At 49.4% G+C, this 22909-nt stretch overlaps 1 protein-coding gene across 2 annotated transcripts in view; it reads left to right on the top strand.

Annotated features, from left to right (window-relative positions):
• The window catches only part of VAX2 (ventral anterior homeobox 2), a 48509-nt gene extending 30370 nt beyond the window's left edge, over positions 1-18139 (top strand). The window contains exons 2-3 of one of the 2 annotated variants that reach the window (XM_053256317.1): positions 229-416; positions 17381-18139. In XM_053256317.1, the coding sequence (XP_053112292.1) occupies positions 229-416; positions 17381-17857 (665 nt within the window). In that variant the 3' untranslated portion in view covers positions 17858-18139. Of the gene's footprint in view, positions 1-228; positions 417-17380 lie in introns of those variants that run through there. The other variant, XR_008308640.1, reaches the window with a different exon arrangement.
• Positions 18140-22909: the final 4770 nt, after the last annotated feature.

The following is a 22909-nucleotide window of genomic DNA, read 5'->3' as shown; positions in this document are numbered from 1 at the left end:
GATCCTAAGCCACACCCCTCAGGCTCTACATCTGCAGCTGGGGAAGGCAGCCAAAGGCATCTCGGGCCAGCCCTGGCTGAAACCGGGAGGAGAGAGGTGAAGAGATGTCCAGGCCCCAACCCAGCAGGACCCCAGAGCGGCTGCTGTGGGGAGGGGGCCGATGATGAAGAGGGGAGGCCGGCCGCTGGGACAGTCCCCTCCAGTCTCTGTGTTTGTGGTTGCCTCTAGATGCCAAAGGGACCATCCGGGAGATTGTCCTTCCCAAAGGTCTGGACCTGGATCGACCCAAGAGGACCCGGACCTCCTTCACGGCCGAGCAGCTCTACCGACTGGAGCTGGAGTTCCAACGCTGCCAGTATGTCGTGGGCAGGGAAAGGACGGAGCTAGCCAGGCAGCTCAACCTCTCTGAGACCCAGGTAAGGCTTGGGCGCCGCTGGTGCTGAAGATGGCTGCTCCCCCGGGGCAGAGCGCAGGACTGGTGTACGGACACACTGGGACTCTTGCTGCCTTTCCTTGGGCCTTGCTGTGGCCTCCTGGAGGTGATACATAGACCCTAGCAGGGCTGGTGAGCTTCTCCAGCTGCTATCAGGTGCTCAGAAGCAGCAGACACCAGCAGGGCCCCGATGAAGCTGCAGGTGTCCACGGGAGCCATGCAAGAGCAGGAGCTGTAGCCTAGACAAGAAGCCAGAGCAAGGGTCACAGTTCACATACTTTCAAAAAAGCCATCTGTGCCAGTGACCTCTCATTTCCAGTGGCCATGAATCCCAAAGGAGAATTGTGCAGTGTAGGAAGAAAGATTTTCTTCTGCGCATCCTGAACAGAACGCCTGTCATGTTCATCTGATGGTCCTGTGCTGTAGTTTTGAAGGGGAGGGGTGGGGAGGGTAGTCCAAGAAGTTCAAGCAGCCTGAATTATTTGCATACAATCCTCAGCTCCTGTCAAAGGCCATTGCTTTGCTTTTTGTAGTCTGTGGTTAGTGTTTAGGGCCAGTCTGTCATATAGTTTGGAGCCTGCAGAGACAGGCAGACAGCAAACTAGACCGATGTGATAGGATCCCAACTGGGGATCTCTCAGGCAGCGAGAGTGCTCTTTGGCCTTCTTCTGCAGCAGAATGGTTGTAGAAGAAAGCGCTTGCCCTTCACAGGGTCCTTGCACTTGAAAAGCGTTTCCAAGATAGAGCCCTCAAGTTCCAGAGCGGAATCCTGGCATATTCAGGATCAAATGAGATGCTAGAACCTCTGATTCAGTGCTGATGGCAGAGAGCTCTGTTTTATTTACAGCATCCCAATCTGGATAGCCCTGTTAAAGATTAATCAACACAATTGTTATTAAGAATTCATGACCATGAGCAACAGAGATGATGGAGCACGACATTGAATCTTACACATCCACAACATCCAGCACAAAGTTGCTGACCAGAAAGCACTTCCATGCAGGAATTGGTATGCATTTGTGGGGGGCGGGAGAGGGGGAGGTTTCAGCTCCTTAGCATGTGTATGTGAGCGCAGCAAAATACACATGTGTATCTAGGGATGATCTACCTGAGGACTTAGAAGAAGATGTGGACGTGTTCTCTGTTGCTCCTGAGGGGAGAACCAATGAATTGAAATGGCAAGGAAGCCCGTTCAGGGTATACATTGGGAAGAATTTCCTAAGGGTAAGAGCAGGCCGACAGTGGAACTCTCTGCCTCATGCAATGATGGGCTCTCCTTTGCTGGGGGTTTTCAGACAGAGACTGGATGGCCATCTGTCAGGGGTGCGGTGGCAGATTCTAGCATTTTATGAGTCTATAGGGTAGTTCACACAATCAAGATGCAGATAGGAGAAGCCCCTGACCCTAATTCAGGAGCTCTGTATCCTCCTGATTTTCGATCCTGTGTCCGTTAAAAACAAGGCTGGGATCAGGGAGCTTGATTGTGAGTTCAGCCCCAGCTGGGTAGCACGACTTTCCTTCCCAATGCATTCAAAAGCTGGGTAGGGCCTGCTCATGATCCAGCTCTGACCTTGTTTGTAACGGACACATGAGTGGCAAACAGGAGTGCCGTGCACCCAGATTAGGGCAGGGGGCTTCTCCCACCCAAATGCTGACTGTGAACTGCCCTTATGATTTCATGTGAATCATAGCCTGGGCATGCTTACTATGTAGGGGTTTTGCCATATTCTTTCCCGTTCTGACTGTGTGGATCGTGAAAGCATAAGGACTGCCTGGCTGAAGCAGATCAGACCGAGGAGATCTGGGAGTCCAAGTCCAGGCTTGAAGAGATTGTCAGTAGCTGGAAGGGTCTTGCTGGCCTGCACATTGCCGTATGAGGATGCTCAGTCGGCATGGACTGCCAACATCCCTATTGGCCAGGGACAGCTCCCGTTTCCTGGGGCCTGTCTGTGCCTCTCCCGATTTGGGGGAATGCCTTGTTGAAACATTGCTGCTCATGTGAGCTTCTAGAGTTGTTGCTGCTGCTGCTGTCCTCCTCCTCCTCCTCCTCCAGGGTTCATTACAAGTCACATGTGCATGGACACAAAGGCATCAAGGAGGGCACAAGCAGACATTTGATGTACTGAGTCTGCCGACATATACTTTGACCTGTTGTTCATATACTGTAGGCCAGGGATTCTCAATGTTGGGTCCCCAGATGTTACTGGACTTCGACTCCCATAATCCCCAGCTCCAGTGGCCTTTGGTTGGGGATTATGGGAGTTGAAGTCCAATAACATCTGGGGACCCAACGCTGAGAAACCTGGCTGTAGGCAATGATGGGTTTGTGAGAATATTTTTAGCTAAAAGACCACACACCCTCTGAGCTTCCCAGTCACCAAGGGACAGGCGATGGCAGAGCAAGTGAAGAGGTCAAGGAGCATGAGCAATCTGCCATGGTGGGGTGGGGTCCCGGATGTGAGGACGGGGGTGTTACCCAGCATGTCCCCATTTCCCTCTGCAGTGTTGTAAGATCTGGAGGCATGGGGCTGGGGCTGCAGTTCAGTGGAAGGGCATCTGCTTTGCATGTGGGTCAAGCTTCAAGGGTCAGTCTCTGGCAGCAACTACAAGCAGGGCCGGGAAAGGCTCCTGAGCCTGAGAGCTGCAGCCAGCCAGAGCAGACAATGCCTGCACTACAGCTAGATGGACCGAGTCTGACTTGGCATAAGGCAGCTACCTGGAGGGGATGTTATCAGCCCACTGAGGCATCCCCCCCACCTGCTTTGTATGGGTTAGTCTTAGGATTCATCAGGGGAAAGAAAGGCAGAGTTCAACATTTGGGAATAAACAGAGAATGTCTCAGGAGGTTAAACAATAGGAAGACCCTCCTGACTCTCAGGGTATTTGGGGGATCTCCTTCTCTGGAGTATTTCCAGAACAGCTCGTCCAGGGGATCTGTCTGGTATGCATCAGGTAGGTATAGGGTACTCTGCTTTGCTGGGGGACAGGGCCAGTGAGGCGGGCTGGGGCAGAGTCAGTGCTAGGTTCACGCAGGGAGTGCAGCAAACCAGGAGTGTGAAGTGGCTTGCTACAAGGAGCCTCGGGCAGTGACAGGATGTGAGCTAGTGGAGCAGGATAAGGGCCAGAGGGCTGCCCCTTTAAACCTCTTTGCTCTCCAGGCAGGGAGGCGGAGCCTGGGAGGGGTAGTCTAAGCCCTAAGGTATTTAAGACCTCATTACACCACTGGACCTGGTGGGAGTCAGTTGCTCACTGGGAGCTCTCCAGGGTGCTGCAGCCCGCCTTGCCTTGCCTTGCCTTGCCTTGCCTTGCCTTGCCTTGCCTTGCCTTGCCTTGCCTTGCCTTGCCTTGCCTTGCCTTGCCTTGCCTTGCCTTGCCTGTGAGGCAGGACAGGATAATATTCATCTCCGCTCTAGAATCAGGCATATTTCTGCTAGGTTTTAATTTGGGGGCTTTTTCGTTTAGAAAAAGACAACAAAAGGGGGTCATGATTGGTGTTCCCTGTGACAGGGATTCCCAGATGTCATTGACTACAACTCCCATCATCCCCATTGCAATTGTCTTTGGCTGTGGATTATGGGAATGGTAGTCAACAACACCTGGGAATCTCTGTTACAGGGAACGCTGGGTGTGATAGAGCTCAACACAGTTATGGACTTCTCACACATGTGAAACATGCAGAGGAAGTGAAACTTGTCAACAACAACAATCAATACAATAAATAAATCAAATATAATACTTAGCTTTGCTCCTCAATTCATATTATCGCTTCCATAGACAAATTATGTGGCGTATGAAAGGTCCTTCCTTCCCTTCCCCTTATCTCCTGCCTATCAGTTTCATGAGTTGGCCCCTTTCCAAACTCAAAAGCCCCAGATGCTGTAGCCTAGCCTCCTAAGGAAGCTGCTCCAGGCCCCTGATCATCTTGGTTGCCCTCTTCTGCACCTTTTCCAGTTCAACAATGTCCTTCTTAAGATATAGTGACCAAAGCTGTACGCAGTACTCCAGATGTGGCTGCACCATAGATTTGTACAAGGGCATTATAATATTTGCATTTTCATTTTCAATCCCCTTTCTAATGATCCCTAGCATGGAATTGGCCTTTTTCACAGCTGCCTTGCACTGGGTTGACACTTTCAATGAGCTGTCCACCACGGCCCCAAGATCTAGTCAGTCACCGACAGCTCAGATCCCATCAGCATATATGTGAAGTTGGGGGTTTGTGCATACTAATAGTTTAGTGTGCATCACTTTACACTTGCTTACATTGAACCACATTTGCCATTTATCACCCACTCCCCCAGTTTGGAGAGATCTATTTGAAGCTCCTCACAATCTCTTTTGGGTTTCACTACCCTAAATAGTTCAGTGTCATCTGCAAATTTGGCTGCTTTGCTGTTTACCCCAACTTCTAGATCACTTATGAATATGTTAAAAAGCACCAGTCCTAGTACAGATCCCTGGGGGACCCCACTTCTTCTTCCCTCTATCTAGAGAACTGTCCATTTATTCCTACCCTCTGTTTCTTGTCCTTCAAGCAGTTACCAATCCACACATGAACCCCTTATCCCATGACTGCTAAGTTTTCTCAAGATGAGGAACTTTGTCGAAAGCTTTTTGAAAGCAGAGGCACCATTCCCCCTGGACTCTGGGCCAGAAGTCCAGTCCCCTACAGGCCTGGGGCCCCCCAAATTATGTGCGTTATGTCCTGGGTGGTGTTGGGCTACTGCTGGCCCATGCTGTTCCAGACAGCTGAGTGTGAGTTGTGTGACTGTGTGAGCACCGTGTGGCCCACCCAATCTGCTCCAGGCATGGTGGAACCAGGCTGGGTGAGAAGGTGGCTGCCAAGCTGACAGCTGCTTCCAATTGGCCATACCAACACCTACGCTGTGTGTGCACTGCACACATGTGACTGTGCGGACCGGGAGTCCTCCTCCAGCAGCCTGTGGGAGCCACACAACTTGTGAGGGAGGAGAGGGAGCAACCACAAGGCAAGAGGCATCAGCCTGCAGAGGCTTCTCCTCCTCCCGGCACCACCATCTCATCCATGCATTGAGACCCTTCAGCAATGCCGGTCTCGCTGGCCCTGTGCGTGGAACAGGTGGCATTTCTGAGAATGCAATCTTGGGGTCCTGGACTTTAATATGCTACCTAGCAGCCTAAATTTGGCTCCCAGGACCTCCCGACTATATTTCCCAACATTGTTGGTGCCGGCATACACCACAACAGCTGACTCCTCCCCACCAGTGCCCAACAGACACCGCGGGACATCCGCAACCTTCACACCAGGCAGTCTACACATGGGCCACACAGAGCCATCTCTCTACACCCCTAATTATCAAATTGCCCACTGCTAGGAGGCCCCCCAGACCCCGGAGGAGTATCCCCTGTGCGAGAGGACCTGAGCTCATCATCCACAAAAGAGATCCCTTCTAAGGGAGCATTTCCTCCTTCCTCGGAATGATGTCAGGATGTCATTCTTTCGGGTGGCCATCCATCTCCATGCACACACTCATTCTTCCTCCCATAACCTGCTCAGCTCAGCAGCAAGGGATTCCAGCTTGCTCCCTCCCTGCCCTCCCGGAAGCCTGTATGGGTTAGCTGCTCTTGAACTAGGCTCCCAGACGGAAGCAAAGGCTGTGCACCCTCCCATTCCCTCCCCTCCCTGCTGGGTTTGGGGTTGGGCGCACACACTTCCTTTGAGTGCCTCTGCTCGCAAAACAGGCCTTTCAGAAGCCGATCAAAGGACGCAGGAGCGAACCCTGCAATTAGAGCCTGCGCTGTTTGGGGTTGCACTTCCAGCTTTTGTTTTTCCCAATGCAGAGAAAATGGACCGAGCTTGTCTCTCGGTGTGTCATTTGTGTGATGATGGGGGTCATTTCAGAGCTTCCCTGGCTCCATCTCTTTCCCCCTGTGATGGCTGATATGGTTTTATCCCTCCTTCCAGACCCAGTTAATTGAGGGGATGGGGGAGCAGGAGAAAGGGGAGCTTTACTGCTGATGGGAAATAATTATACGTCCAGTCTTTCTCTGCAATTCCCCCAGACGCCTAATTAAGTCTTCTCACTCTGACAAGGCCCTTTTAAAAAAGGGGGCCGGCTTTTGTCACCACTGCAAAAACACCAGGCTGGAGAGGGCTGACTCTGCGGCAGCCTACATTGAAACAATGGGCAACACGCAGCCGCCTCCTTTCCTGCCAAGGCCCCCCAGGTGATGCTGGGTCATGGGGCTGTTTTCTTTCTTTGGGTGAAAAGCGCGGTGCAGAAAACCCGCTCAAGGCCACCAAACATGTGAAGGGAAGCCCAGCCAAGACAGGAGCTTGTGACTTCATTATAACCAAAAGCTGCCAGTTTGTGCAGAAGTGCATTGCTGTCCAGAAAGGGACAAATTCAGAATGTTGATTCCCAGGAGAAATGTGGGTAGCAGGGACTAAGCCAACTCTCAGAGTGGCCTCCAGGTGCTGCAGCCAGGCCAGATCAGTCTGGTTCGGGGCCAAGTCCATTTAGGAATGGGGAGGCAGTTATTCATCAGTGGGCTGAACGATGACCCTCAGCCCATGGATCATATAGACCAGGGGTGGAGAACAGGCATAGCAAGGAAGGCTGTGCACAGGAAACCCACCCACGCACCCAGATAGGACCTGATTCCAGTCCCATCCCACAATTATTGTATTGGTTCTGTGGTACAAATGGCAGCCACGTTCAGATTTGTTCAATGCATTAGATTGGAACAATGCATCAGCCCACAGGAAGTGAAAACAATATAGAAAGTTTAAAAAAATCGATCTGATGCATTGTTTCGGAACAATGCGTTGGTTAGTAGGAAGTTATTCATAAGTGGGCTGAATGATGACCCTCAGCCCAGGAACCATCCAGACCTGATCCAGAGATGAGACCAGGCATATCAAGGTGGGTGGGGACACACCCAGTTACAAGATAGGAACTGATTCCAGTCAAATTGCACAATTATTGTATTGGTTCCCTGGTCCAAATGGCAATGCACTTCAGATGGATCCAGTACTGTGGATTGGAACAACGCATTGGTCCATAGGAAGTGAGGGTAAACCATGAAAATGCCATGTATGTGTGTATGTATTTCTTTTGCTCATGCAAAGGTCAGGGCTGTGTTGCCCTGTCATCTTGGAGTGGGTTGGGCCAGGCCACAGCCATTTGGGGACAAAGCAGCCATCTTTGGCAGCGGAACCCCATTCTTTCCCTCAAAAAGGTAGAACAGCACAGCAGAAACGGCATCTTGCTGCCTGTTTGGGAGCGGTGAGGCCATGGAGAAGCTCTGCAGGATGGACAAAGCTCAAAGCCTCAACAGCATGACATGTGGGGGCTGTAAGGCAGCACCATCCCTCTTTCCCCCTTAACATCTGAACTAGAACCTATCCAACTTAGGTGATGAAAATTCTCCTTCAATGGGGTTGATAAATCGCTTGTCTTCCTCCCACGGGAGGTAATGACTAGAGGTGGAGAGGCTGGCTGGATCAGCAAGAGAAAACCCCTGGAATACCCCACCAGCTGCTTGGCTATTTATATCTTTCGGAATGATTCTCAGTAAATTAGCTTCATTTACCTAGCAGTATGCAACAGTGCTCACGTAGCATTTTCACAAGCAACTCTGCTTCAGATAATAGCTCAGTGACAGGGCACCTGCTTTGCACACAGAAGGTCCCAGATCCAGTCCCTTGCATTTCAGACAGGTGTTGGGAAAGTCCCTGGAAAGTCATTGCCGGGAAAACCAACCTAAACGAATCTCTGAATGTTCTTCTGTCTCAGGACAAGGCAGCAGCTGTGTATGAAGAGAGGCCATGATTCAGTGGCACAGCATGTGCTTTGCATGCAGGAGGCCTCAGGTTCCACCAGGGAAGACCCTTCTCTGTCTGAAACCCTGGAAAGCCACTGCTAGCCAGAGTAGCCGGTGCTGCGTGAAATGGTCTGACTCAGTAAAAGGCAGCATCAGATGGTCACAGGTCTTTGGCTAGCAAGGGGCTGTCTTTCTGTTTGTCCATCTGATGCTTCTGGAGTCATGACCTCCACCCCGCTGCCCTCAGTCCACCCTACCTAGTGATTCTGAGTCCAGTCCAGAGGAGGCAGGGTCAGCACTGGAGCCAGCCCCAGGTGCTGACACTGGGCCAGAGCCTGAGATAACTCCAAAATTTTAGTTCTGAAGTTCAGAAACACCCCGCTTGAAGCCTGAGCTTCCCCAGACGGCACCTTTGGAGCCTGAGTCCCCTGAGGAGTCAGCCCCTCCCACACCACCATGCTGATATCTCCACAGCAACAGGCTAAGCAAGGTCAGGTAGAGAGGAGGAGGAGGAGGAGTGCCAGACTCTGGACCAGAAGGCTGCCCCTGTAAGGCTGCCACTCTCCACGCAGGGAGGCAGAGCCAAAAGGGGAAGTCCCAGCTCAGAGGTACTTAAGGGCTCCATCTGCCTCTGACTGCTGGAGGCTCTACTTGTCCCATGGAGCTGTCTGTGGTGCTGCAGACCAGACTAGCCACCTTCCAGAGACCACGTCAGCTCTTGTCCTCAGGATGGGACAGGACATTGCACCCTGGCCTCTTGCTCCTTTGCTAGGTCAGCAGGAGAAGACCCCTGGAGGACTCCGCCAACTGCCTTGACATTTATATCTTTGTGACTGAATCTCAGTAATTAGCCCCATTCATCTAGTACAGGGCTGCTGCACAACTTCGGCCCTCCAGTTCCTTTTGGACTACAACTCCCATTATCCCCAGCCACAGTGGCCAATAGTCAGGAATGAGATGGGAGTTGTAGGCTAACAGCTGCAGAAAGGCTGAGCTCCACGTGAAGTGTTAATAAACAACTCTCTTTCAGCCCCCTCACTAATCATAGCTTCTTGATAACCCCTGCACATTTAAAACAAAAAAACCACCCTAAAAACTGACAGAATGGCCCAGATTATGTGACCTGCATACATTATACGCAAAACGTTTCTTACTTTGTAATTGTGGGGAGGGGCAAGAAATAATGGAGGCTGTGGAATTCCCGCCTGCAACTAGAGGAATCCTGATTCAGCAGTGCTGTGACACGTCAACTCTCAGCAATGCGAACGAACAAATAAGGGAATCTTTTCAATGGATGCCAAATATCCTGATATTTAATATTTGGTGGATATCTGGCAAGTATTTGAGCAGGCAACAAAAAGCTGGTGGCTATCAGACACCAAGATTCAGGAGGATAAAATCTAGGAGCAAATTTGTTGCAGCTTGACTTTAACTGCTCACAGTTTTGTTTAGGAAACATTCTCAAGAAAGGTAACCCCGCTCCAAAGAAAGGCAGGACTGTGGACCTTCAAGAGAAGCTCCTCTCTGCACCTCCTGCACACCTGCTGCTGCTGCTGCTTCTTTTCTTTGCATTTATGGGATTTATTCTGCTGGATTTGCTGCTTCAGGGCATTTGTTCTTGCACCCTTATAGATTGCTGTTTTGATATATTTTTTTAATTACTTGTTTTATATCAAATATCAATATTTGCCTGCATGCACCCACATTTCCATAGTCTTAGCACGTGCAGTTATGGAACATGAAATTGCTGTGATACAAACTTGCTTTAGCCTTCAGGTGGGACTTCCGGAGGAATTCCCTAACTGTAAAGGCTGTTCAACAGTGAGGCCGTTCTCCTCATGCAGTAATGGGCTGGCTCTCTGTCACTGGCGGTTTCAAAGAAAGGCTGGACGGCCATCAGTAGCAGATGCTGGAGCAATTTCCTGAACTGGGCAGTGTATATATAGCACAGCCTGCTGGAGACTGTGGCACCTATAGGGTTTTTTAGCATTTAGGAAGCAGCACGCCTTTGAGGATTGTTGTGCAGACTGTCACAGAGTTCCTTGGGGACAGGGGCTGGGACCCTCTTCAGCAAAGCGAACATCCTGTTTGAATTATTTATTTTGCTTCTGTCCCACTGTTAGAATATAATTTCATAGGACCACTTCCAGTTGCCATTAAAAGTGCCAACACTACATTAAACAAAACAAAACACTCCAATAAAACAAACGGGTTAGAAGCAGCAAGATCGGAAAAGCCAAGAGTGCAAACAAGAAATGATTTGTGCCTTCCAGAATACAAATGTTTTTAAGGCCTGTTTATGAGCAGAGAAACTGAGCAGTGCTATTCTGTTCCTCTATGAACTATGAATCACTCTTCCTCCTCCCCCTCCTCCCCCCTTTACTATTCGCAGTATCCTCCAACAGTAATTCTCTCTCACATTTTCTCCATTTGTCTGAATCAGTACTTACAAATGGACTCAGATTAATTGACTCAAATTGACTCCCCTGCTAACTGAGCAAAGCGGCACCTTTTTAAAGTGGTGATTCTCTTTATTGAGCAGGAGGAGAGCAACTGGCCCTATCCCTCCCCAGCACAGCATCCCCCCAGGGGCTGTTGCTGGTGTCTATCTTATGTTTCTTTTTCAGATTGGGATCCCTTTGGGGACAGGGAGCCATTTTATATATTTATATCTATGTAAACTGCTTTGGGGACTTTTGTTGAAAAGGGGTATATAAATTCTCATGGCCCATTTTAAATTTTAAGCAGGTGGCCAAATGTTTCCATAATAGCAAAGTCCCAGGTGTTCAATGGAAATGCCAAATCCATTGTTGTGCTATCACTGTTGAGGATTTCGTTTGGCTCTTCCTCTGCATCTCTATTGGATGGGTAAGAACACCAGCACACACCTGACCTCTTCTAATAATTCAGCTATTTATTGCCCGTAAGTTACAACTTACTCAAAATATCATACATACATACATACATACATACATACAATAAAATAATTAAAGACCCTGAGCAGAGAAGCTTAGCCAACAAGTTAAATAACAAATACAGCTGCTGTGAGGATTGTCTCTGGTTCCTGGTCCACAGACTGTCAGGCCCCTGAGGAAGGGATACAGGTTCATCCTGAGGCCTTGAGGGCTTGCTTCTTTAAAAGGCAGTGCACAACAGAAGCTTGCGTTTAGCTACTCTCAGTGCTATCCTGGTGATCGGTCTTCTTTTCTCTCTCCCCAAGGATGGCCCAGTCATCTGAAATGTAGGTTGAGTCTTTTGAGCAAAGTACTTTGCACCTGTCTGTCACTAGTCCCTTCGTCCACTGGGTCATCCACTTCCTTGCAACAGCACACACCCTTTTTGGAGTCTCTTACAATCCTCTTTAGACCTCATTGACCCACATAGACTGGTGTCATCAAACCCTATTTAGAGCATGACAAATCCCAGGCCAGCAAAGATGTTGCCACTAATTCTGAGCTGACTAGAGACAGTGGCGACCCTGGAGCCAGGAAGGACAGACAAGCCAAACGCACATTTCCAGGACAGAAAACAAAACTCCCTTTCCACTAGATCCCTGGAAGAGTTCCAGTCAGAACCTTTAAGGACAATGATAAGAGCAGGGAAGATACCTTGCACAATGTTTGGGTGGCTCACAAAACATGAAAATAGCAGTGTCACTTTTCATGGTGGGGAGAAGGGGCACTTAGACTGAAAACGTCTTCAAGAAGCAGAACCATTAAAAAGGAACATTGGGCCAGTTTGGATGTGTCTGTCTGTCTGTGCCACCCTTCATCCTAAGAACCCAGGGCATTTGACAACAAGATGAAAACCATACTAAAACCTCAATTAAAAACAACACAAAAACAGAACAGAGAGCTAAAATTTTTAAAAGAGAGCAGGAGAGGAGGCAACTCATTGGCCAAAAGCCTGGATAGAAAGGGGCGTCCTCACTCCCTTCCTGACAGCTGGGAGCCGTGCGGGTCTCATCCACAGCGAATTCCTGGGGGCAACAACTCTCCCGCACACTCAGCAGGTGTCGGCACACGGAGCAAAGCCCTCCAAGCCAATCTAGTCGGGTGGGCAGATTCAGCTGGGAGCAGGCGGTCGCTGAGGCACTCGGGGCTGGAACTTCTTAGGGCTTGAAAGGTAATGACCAGCATCCCGAATGGTGCCTGGAAACAGATGGGCAGCCGGTGCAGCGCCGCCAGGACTGGAGTCGTATGTGCCCTGCCAGCAGGCCCAGAGATCAGTCTGGCCGCTCCATTGTGCACCATCTGTGTTTTCTGCATACGTTTCAAGGGCAGCCCCATGTCGGTTGCCAGCCCATTTGATGAAACAGGAGACGTGTGCCCAGAGTATCGGGATTAATATTATTAGTTGTATGCCTGCTGTGATGTCTTTTGCTTGGTGAGCTACCCAGAGAACAATCGTTATGGGGTGGCCAATTATTATGGGGCGGGCTGGCAGAGGTGCAGATGTTCTGCACCCGACCCAGCTAGTTTTTTTTTTTATTATTATTATTATTATTATTATTATTATTATTATTATTATTATAATTTTATTTTGCAGATCTCTTTTGTGTGTGTGTGTGTGTGTGTGTGTGTGTGTGTGTGTGTGTGTGCGCATCCAAATAGCCACTATACCCTCATGTGATAAATTGACATGCCAGGTGGGTGTCAGGGTGTAGCTTGACCCTGAGAAACGCCCTTGCAAGGTTGCAAGAATTCAGTGCCACCTGTCCTACTTTCTTCAAAATCCCTTCTCAAAACCCAGCTGTTCCACAAAGCTATTGATTGATTGATTGATTGATTGACTGAATGTATATACCGCCTAGTATAAAAATCTCTAGGCGGTGTACAGAATTGAAACATAAAATATAACACATTTAAAATCCATAAGAAAAAATTAGAGAAAAACATGTTAAAAACAGATTAAAATTTAAAAACTGAATCTCAGTTGAAGGCCTGGGAAAACAAGTACGTCTTCAGGGTCCTCCTAAAAGCAAACAGAGAAGGAGATGCTCTTATTTCAGCAGGGAGCGCATTCCAAAGCTATTGACAGTGACACAACCCTTTAACCCCTCTACTGCAGCTAAGGATAAGTATCTCTAACTGAAATACTTGCATATTTCCCCAGCATTTGTCTCCTCTTCCCATTTTGTCTCTCCCATGACAAATTTTAGATTGTAGTTCTTTGGGGCAGGGACCTTCCTCTTTTAATTTGTAAAGCATCAGGCACACAGATGAAATTATATAAATCCTCTATAATAAAGCCCTTGTGTCCCTGCCCATGTCTTTCTCGGCTGTTCTGGGCATGCGCGGAACGCATGCCCAGAACGTCTGAGAAAGATACGGCCGCAGGGACACGGCGGCCATGTTGGCTCCCGGAGGGAGCAGCGAAAAGGGAGAAGGGAGCAGGGAAAGACGGGGCAGGGAAAGTCGTGGGTCAGGGAAAGACGGCGGCGGCAGCAGGACCGGCCTGACCGTGGGGGGAGGGGGGAACGGTGGAAAAAGAAGGCAGCAGCGGAACCGGCCTGACCAGAGAGCGGGTGGCCATGTGCGGCAGCTGGGGGGCTGGGAGCCAGAGGCGGCCACGAGAGGACCGGGAGGACAGCGGAGATAAAGGAGGAAGCAACGGCCATAGAAGAGGGGACCGGGAAGGCAGAGGCGGCAGCAGCGGAACCAGCCCTGCCGCTAAAACAAAAAAAGGCACCGGGAGGAAGAGAAGCGGGTGGGGGCGCGGAGGCGGACGGAGGCGGACGGAGGCGGACGGTGAAGACGGCGGGGGCGGACGGCACTCTTGACGACGACGGCGGCGGAACTCTCCCCTACTAGCGCCCGTTATTTTAACGGGCTTGAAAACACTAGTACATATATAAATGTTAACTTTGGTGACAGTATCTCAAACTGAAATCTTGTCAAGAAGTAAGAGATGACGTGGAAACTGTTTCCTCTGGGCACAATCCTTCATCACATCTAGTTCAGCTCTTGGCCATGCAGGGTCTGCAATCACCACTTGAGGCACTCTATCCAAAGGGCAGCCTTTCCCCATGAATTCAGATGGGGGACAATCCATTGGCAAGGTCTCCTTAGCAAGCCCCCATTGACATGAATGGGAGCTGCAGTAGCAGCCTCTGAACTGGGACCATGATGTGGGGGAGCAGAGGGGTTTAACACTTGTCAACTTGGTCATCAGGGGAGACTTTGTCAAATGCTTTCCTGAAATTAAGATGAACTATGTTCGCAACAGCCACCTAATGGCACAGTGGGGAAATAACTTGCAAAGCGAGGATCAAGAGGTTGCCGGTTCTAATCCATGCTGGTGTGTTTCCCAGACTATGGGGAACGCTTATATTGGGCAGGAGTGAAATAGGAAGATGCTGAAAGGCATCATCTCATACTGCGCAAGAGGAGCCAACGGTAAACCCCTCCTGTATTCTACCATAGACAACCACAGGGCTCTGTGGGTGCTAGGAGTCGACACCGACTCGATGGCACAACTTTACCTTCACTTTTATGTTCACAGCATTTCCATGATCTACTACACTAGTCACCCTATTTTTAAAAAGGAGATAAATTAGTCTACCATGACTTGTTTTTAACAACCTCCTGCTTGCTCTGAGTAATCTCCACATGTGTCTCCAAACACTCGTCTGTCCTAGGATTTTGTCATGTATCAACATCAAGCTGGGCAGTCTGTCGTTCCCTGGCTCCTCTTTCCTCACTTCTTGCAGTTAGGGACAGCTTGTCTTCTGGCAGTCTTCTGTAGGAGTCCCCAAAGAATACAGATAGCATCTCTGAGATCACCTCTGCAAATTCCTTCAGTAACATGGAACATAATTCATCTGGCACTAGAGACCTTGAGGCTTTTCACACGAGCAGCCCTACCTAGGCTTAGGCAGTCCTACTTGGGTAGGGCTGCTTGTGTGAAGTGAGGCCGATCCTGGAATTGCCTCCCTGGGTAGCCCGGGATTTTTACCCAGCCTTTTATCTGGGTAAAAGGGCGTGAGTGTGCCCTTCTACTGAGGTCCAGGGCCATGTGTGTCTCCTTGGGCTGCACGAAGGCTGAGCAGACACAGAGTCAGGTGCCTAGAGTGCCCAACTCATGGTGGAATCCCACAATGCACCGTGCTCTTCACAGGTGCATTGTGGGATATCTGGAAGCCAGGACGCATTTTCCAGAATGTTGCACAGCTCTCACCAGTTCCAGTTGTGTGGATAGGCAAGCCACTGGATCATCTGGGGGCAAGTTAGGTGTTCTCCTGCCTCCCCTCTGCCTGTCTTCCCCAGCCCAGCAGAAGTTCGTGTGAACGATCTTTTAGACTAATTTAAGTTGGCGTTCTCTTACAATTTCTTTACCTATCCTGTGCCATGATTCCCTTCTTTCTTCATTAGAGCAACTGTTCCTAGTTGGGCTGCATTTCCCTTGTGGGAAAAGACCCATTAAGCAGCCCTGCCTTCACTTCATTGCCTGTCACCTTTTCACCCTCTTCTCCAAGGAACAGATCTACTGCTTGCTTGACCTCCATCTTGTTTCAGACATATCTAAAAACCCTGTTGTTGTTTGTTTGTTTGTTTGTTTGTTCCTGACATCCCTCACAAGCCCCAGCTCATTCTGAGCTTTAGTCTTCATGACACCATCCCTATAGGTTTGGGCCACTCTTTTGTACTCCTCCTTGGATAAATGTACCCCCTTTCATTTCCTAGACATGTCCTTTTTTGCTTTTCTGTTGTTTAAAGAGCTGTCTGTGCACCCACATTTGTTTCTTAGTTTAGAAGTCTCCAATTTTTTCTCCTCACTGGAATTGTTAGCAATTGTTCCTTCAGTACCAAGCATTACAGAATCTCCCATCCCTCTGAGATTCTTTTCTCCTTCAGCACTTCTAAGCATGGAATCCCACCTAGTTTTCCCTCTGAGCTCATTAAAACCAGCTTTCCTGCAATCCAGGGCACATCTTCAATGTCCTTCCATTTTTCCTTCCCTTGATATAACAGATTCCAAAGTGATGTGGTCCCTTTCCCTGAAGGTTCCCATCCCTTTTAGTTGTAGTAGTAGTAGTTCTTTTATTGCAGCCATAGGCCAAACAGAGCATTTTAGTTCATCTACTAATTCTTCCCTGGTGGTAAGCATTAAGGCCAGGATAGCCAACTCCCTTGTTCTTTCTGTCACCTTCTGAAGGGTGAAATTTTCAACAAGGCAAGAATTTATTGGCCCATCCCAGAAGAAGTTAGGATAGTTCAAGCCTCCTATTACTACTGTTGCTCGCATCTTTGAAGGTTGGGTAACCTGATTTAGGAAAGGATCGTCCATGTCTTGTGCTTGGCCAGTGGTCTGAAGTATATCCTCAAGATGGCATCACTTTGAGCTCTCTCTCCCTTTGTTTTTACCCAGACACTTTCAATTGAGCTCCCATGCTCAGATTCATGGACTTACGGGCAGGTGTATACATTCTTTACATATATTGCAATTTCCTCTTTCTGTTGGGAAAAAAACAGAAAAACCTTTCAACACATTATATATTCCAACTCTTGCTTTGTACATTTAGAACACATCAGTAGACCAGCGGGGACTCTATCAAAAAAGAAAAAAAGTAGACCCACCCCTGCAAGAACATCACCAGCATTCACAGGTAGTACGTATAGCTCCAGCTGGTGTCTATGCTGCAAGAGGTGGGAATGGCTGCTGGACCTTTCTGAAGCTAAGCAGGTCTAGGTGTGGTCAGTACCTGTATGGGTGACTGCATGGAAACCCAAAGCAGGCTGACTTTGAGTTTCATGATGGAAGCAAAGAGGAGGATACATGTAAAAAATGAGTGAAATTTCCCTGTTAAAAGGTTATATGTCACTGAATAATATCAGTTCCCAAGAGGACTGTTCGCAGCCTTGGTCCCCAACCAAGTCTTTGCCCCCAACCAAGTCTTTGCCTTCGGCCCTTGTTGTGGACTTCCTGGAACATGGGATGGGCCACTGTAGAGACCCAGATGCTGGACTAGACTGGCCCACCTGGACTTGGGCCAGTGGAGCTGTTCTTACGTTTCTCCTGAAAACAGTCACAGACATGGGGCTCTTCCCGCACTGCCTAGCTCAGCTAGAACAGACATTGGCTGGATACAAGATGGTGGCCTGCAGTGACCCTCTCTTTTCTCTTCCCTTCCCATCCCAGGTCAAGGTCTGGTTCCAGAACCGCCGCACGAAGCAGAAAAAGGACCAGAGCCGGGACTCTGAGAAGCGCTCCACCTCCACCTCCGAGTCTTTTGCTACCTGCAACATCCTGAGACTCTTGGAGCAAGGGAGACTTTTGTCTGTCCCGGCCCCTCCCGCTCTGCTCTCCCCCAGTTCCAACCCCATTGGCTCTTCTTCCGGAAATGGCTCCTCCATGGGAACCTCAGGAAACACTTCGCCAGGGCTCAGCAGTGAAGGCAGCCCTCCCGGGACAGGGGCATTCAGCTTGCAGGTCCCCTCGCTGGCCTCCTCAGCCTCCCCACGGCTCCCCACCACCCCACTCTGTTTCAGTGGCCCGCTGCTGGGCAGCCTGCATGACTTACCAAGTGGCTATGGACTGGGCACCTCCGCCTTTGAGCCTTACACACGGCTGGAGAGGAAAGACAATGCGATACCCAGCAAGAAGCCGAGCCCTTAAATGAGAACCATTGTCGTTGTCCTCCTCCTCGTCATCATCATTGTTAAAAGAAACGGAGTGTCAAAGGAAAGCCCTGCTCCGCCATCCTCCTCCCCCTCCTCCCCACCCTGCGACCTCTCATCTCCCCCCCACACACACTGAATTTTTCCCCCACGGGGGGGCTTCTGATTTGCAAGTGGAGTTGCAAAGACTGTTTACCAAATGTCAACGTGATCATGTGTGCCTGTGTGTGTGCACGTGTGTGAGAGTGTGTTCCTTTCACGGAAATTAAATGACAACTACCAACACGTTGGGTGTGATCTGGTGACTTAGGGCAGCTGTGTGCGTGTGTGTCGGCAGGATTCCTCTCCACTGCCTTTGAGTGTCAACGGTGTGATGCCGCTGGGCTGTCAAGAAGCCCGCACCATCTTCCTGGTGGCCTGTCTGTCTGCACCCTGAAAGGGCCCTGAATGACCCCTACGAGCATTTGGGAGACCAGGCCCAGCTGCTCGGCAAAGAGCAAGCAGCAATCCTCCATCAATCATCCCTAGTCCTGTTCACACACCACACTCAATGCACAGCAGACACTCTATGTACAGTGCACACATGTTGGTTGATCTGTAAGCCCGTTTAGCTATTTCCACACCATGTTCAAGGCCTAGAATACGTATTCTACATTTTTGTGGGGTCCAGTTCCCATATTGATTTCTAAGAGGAACACATATACAACCATCCACACAAGAATGTGTATACAAGTGCAACATAATATGTGAATAGCTCTCCTGGTCTGCCTTCCTTTCCTGTGACCAGAGTTCCACAGGGCAACAGTGCACAGTCAGGATGGACACTCATATGAGGGAACTGAGACCAAGCCATGTGTGGCTTGGAAAACAGGATAAGGAGGGCCAGAAGTTTGCAAACAGAGTTGATAGGGGTGCAGGGAGGGGCATATATGTCAGCTTATATCTGCTTCCCTTCATGTTGCCCCTCCCTCACCAAAATGTTCTCACCCTGGCCTTGTTCCCACTGAGCTGGTCTTTCAGACAGCAGGCAGTGGCAGACTTGAGGGAATGATCGAACTGAATGATGTAATTGTAAACATTTAATTGAAAAGCAACTATAACACACACACACTCAACATAAATAAATCATGCTCCTTCATACAAAAACCAACCAACCAAGCAACCAACCAACCAAATCCCAGCACATGGAAAACCTGCTGCAAGGGAGAAGAGTCCCAGCCTAGCCTTTCCCCTGACATGCTAACGTGAGATCTGCAGGGATTTGTGTGCATGAAGCTTCCGTGCATCATGGCAGTCTTCATGCATTCATGGGCTTCAGTCAGTCACTTGCAGTTCCGATGCAGGTTCACTGCTTCACTGGGAACTGGTCCCCTCCTCCTCTTGTGCTTCAGGTCACCCGCCTCAGCACTCACACTCAGCACACACTCTCTCGCCACCACCACCACACCCGAGCTGGGAAAGATGAGGAGCAGGAGTCAAATGGCTGCATTCCTCCCACCCACCCCCCGCCGCTTCCTGGCTTCTGTAGCAAAATGCTCTGAAGGCAGTCGGGCTGCAAGTAGGATGCCCAGGGGGTGGCTCGCTGGGAAGGCAACTGAAGGCATGATGGGACATGATGTGAAACCACGAGATGAGAGACAACTCAACAAGGCCACCACTTTACCGATTTGGTAAACTGCAGCAAAATACTTCCGACCTAATCTAAACTCAGAGCACAGGTAGGCCATGTGGAAGAGATCATGGAGGGGGTATCATTTCTTCATTGCCCTCCCCAGGCAAGCTCCACCCGAGCTCCAAGCCGGAAGCAGTCAGAGTGCTGCTCCCACTGTGGCATTGCCTCATTCCTGCATAAGAACAGCCTTCCTGGATCAGACCCAAGGCCTATGTAGCCCACCATCCTGTTTCTCACCATGGCCCACCAGATAAGAACAGCCCTGCTGGATCAGGCCCAAGGCCTATCTAGTCACAGCATCCTGTTTCACACAGTGGCCCACCAGATGCCTCTAGGAAGCCAAAAGTGCTTCTTGGGGAATAACTAAATCTTCTGTAAATATATCAGAAGTAGAAAACCTGCCAGGGAGGCGGTTGGCCCCTTAGTTGATGAGGGTGTGAAAGGGATTATGAAGGAGGATCAGGAGATTGCAGAGAAGCTGAATGAGTTCTTTGCATCTGTCTTCATGGCGGAGGATACTGACCATATTCCCTCTCTGGAACTGAGCTTCTCAGGCTTGGAGGCTGATCCAGGAAACTACAGGCTGGTTGGCTTAACTTCAGTGCCAGGTAAATGGATGGAAAGCATACCTAAGGACAAAATGGCTAAATGTATAGAATAATGGGCCTTGCTGAAGAAGAACCAGCATGGCTTCTGCAGGGGCAAGTCTGGCCTCACTAACCTTCTGGAATTGTTTGAGTGTCAACAGGCATGTGGATTAAGGTGATCTGGTTGACATAGTATACTTGGATTTCCAAAAAGCTTTTGACAAAGGTCCTCACCAAAGGCTCTTGAGTAAACTTAAAGGCTCTTGAGTAACCTGGACTTCCAAAAAGCTTGCATAAGAATTCCATAGATTAATTATGTGCTGTGTGAAAAATTACTTCCTTTTGTTGTTCCTGAATTTCCCAGCCTTCAGTTTCATGGAGTGACCCCTGGTTCTAGTGTTGTGAGAGAGGGTGAAAAATTTCTCTCTGTTCACTCTTTCTACTCCATGCATAATTTTATAGACCTCTATCATGTCTCCCCGCAGTCGACTTTTTTCCAAACTAAAGAGCCCCAGATGCTGTAGCCTTGCCTCATAAGGAAGCTGCTCCAGGCCCCTAATCATCTTGGTTGCCCTCTTCTGTATCTTTCCCAGTTCTGCAATGCCCTTCTTAAGATATTGTGACCAGAACTGAACATAGTACTCCAAATGTGGCTGCAGCATAGATTTGCATGGCCCTCTCTCCTGACATTGCTCCCCTGCAAGCAGTATTTGGAGGCATCATGCCTCTGAGGCTGGAGGTGGCCTATAAACATGAAGTTGAAGGGGAGTAACAGCAGGAGAGAGGGCGTGTCCTCCCTTCTTGCCTGTGGGCTTCTCAGAGGCATCTGGTGGGCCACTGTGTGAAACAGGATGCTGGACTAGATGGGCTTCCTTGGGTCTGATCCAGAAGGGCTGTTCTTATGTTGGTGCATGCCATCAAGACTAGTAGCCACTGATAGACCTGTCCTCCATGAATTTGTCTAAGCCCCGCTTAAAGCCATCCAAGCTGGTGGCCATCACCACACCCCATGTCAGAGAATTCCATAGACTGATTATGCGCTGTGTCAAAAAATAAAATAAAATAAAATAAAATAAAATAAAATAAAATAAATAAAAGCACTTTTTTTTGTGGGTCCCAAATTTCCTGGCAATCAGGGATGATTCCTGGTTCTAGTGTTATGAGAGAGGTAGAAGAATGTCTCCCTATCCATGTTCTCCAAATCATGCATAATTTTATAATAGTTTGACCTGGCCCTATGACAGAAGTTTTATAACTGCTTCCTTCATAAACAAAAAACAATCTTATGTGGAGCTAATTAAGACTTTATTATCAAAACATTCAGCTCCCTTTTCTCTTCTCCTTCCCCTCCCTTTTCTTTCTGACTCCACCCTGCACACTCTCTACAGGATCCCTCCCGGGACAAACTCCCAAACAACAAAACACAAAAGATTACTAGAGAGAATACAGGAAGAAGCTGTTTCCGGATATTTCCCCCTTCAAGATTGCCCCCAGTGCCTTTCACAAAATTAAGCCAATACAATCTCCAGCTTTGTTTTCAAGAGTCACTTAGTGTGGCTTAGGGTTAGCAGACGGCCAGTTCAGTAGCAGCAGGGGTTACTTTGAAGGAGCAGGGAGGGTGCTCTTCCCACCCACCCCCACCTTTGCCGCTGGCGCTGTGCCCAGAATTGCTGGCACAGGGCGGCTGCATCCCTGCTTGCTGCCCCGGTTAGCATCAGACTGAAAGTGGCCGGTGTGCGTCCATCTGACGCTGACCGGGACAGCAAGCGGGCACGCTGCTGCCCCACATCAGCGATTTTGGGCACAGCGCCAGCATCGAGGGGCAAGAGCACCCTCCCTACTCCTTAAAGGTTACCTCCCCCACCAAACTGGCTGAACCACTGGACCTCCGAACTGGTTCGGCCGTCTGAAAAAGGACTACAAACTGGTTAGTGTGGGTGTCTCAGACATGTTCCAAGAATGTTCCTGCCCTATTTCTTGGGCTCCTGCTCTGAGGAGTCCCCGCTGCTGACACCCTTCACTTACTGCCTCAGGGACCCCACCAAACCTTCTCCCTCCACCTGCACTTGTGGTGAGCCTCCTGGATAGGACCCATCTACCGCATCTCTCTCCCCCAAGCAAAGCAGTGCACAATAGACAAAAGCAAAACCCCTCCCCAAGGGAAGGAAGCGAGAAACTCCCACTTGGTCCAAAGGCAACTGGCTAATCCCGCACAGTAAAAGAGGAAGCGGGGGCAGGTGGGCTTTCCGGCTCACACGCTGGATAGTGTTGGGCTTCTTTGGGCTGCTCCACCACCAGCATGCGGCCAGCCACCGACTTGTCCCTGCCTTTCCCCACAACACGTGACTGGAACAAGAGGCCAATGCCATATGAACGCAAGGAGAGCCTGGCTGCTGGATCAGACCAAAGTCCATTAGACCAACACCCTGTTTCCTACAGGGGCCAACCCAAATGGCTCTGGGAAGCAGGGCCGGGTTAAGCTAGTGTGGGGCCTGTAGCATATGTTATAAAGGAGCCCTTGTTTTTTTAAAAAAATGCACATAAATATTAAAACATTTACTTGCATAGTAAAGTAATTCAATTTTTTCATTTGCTATATTTTGGAGTATGGGAGACCAAGCCACAAACTCACACTTTCTACAACAATAGTGAACATATACCATTTTTCAATCAAAATTCTCAAAGTGGTTTACATAGAAAAATAAAGAGTGGATAGATGATTCTCTGCCTCCAAAGGGCTCACACTCTAAAAAGAAAAATGTGCTAGCAACAGCCACTGGACAAATGCTGT

Source organism: Hemicordylus capensis, chromosome 5 (assembly GCF_027244095.1).
Source record: "Hemicordylus capensis ecotype Gifberg chromosome 5, rHemCap1.1.pri, whole genome shotgun sequence".
NCBI classification, from domain to species: domain Eukaryota; kingdom Metazoa; phylum Chordata; class Lepidosauria; order Squamata; family Cordylidae; genus Hemicordylus; species Hemicordylus capensis.
The sequence above is the reverse complement of the archived record's forward strand: the minus strand, read 5'-3'. Positions and strand labels throughout refer to the sequence as shown.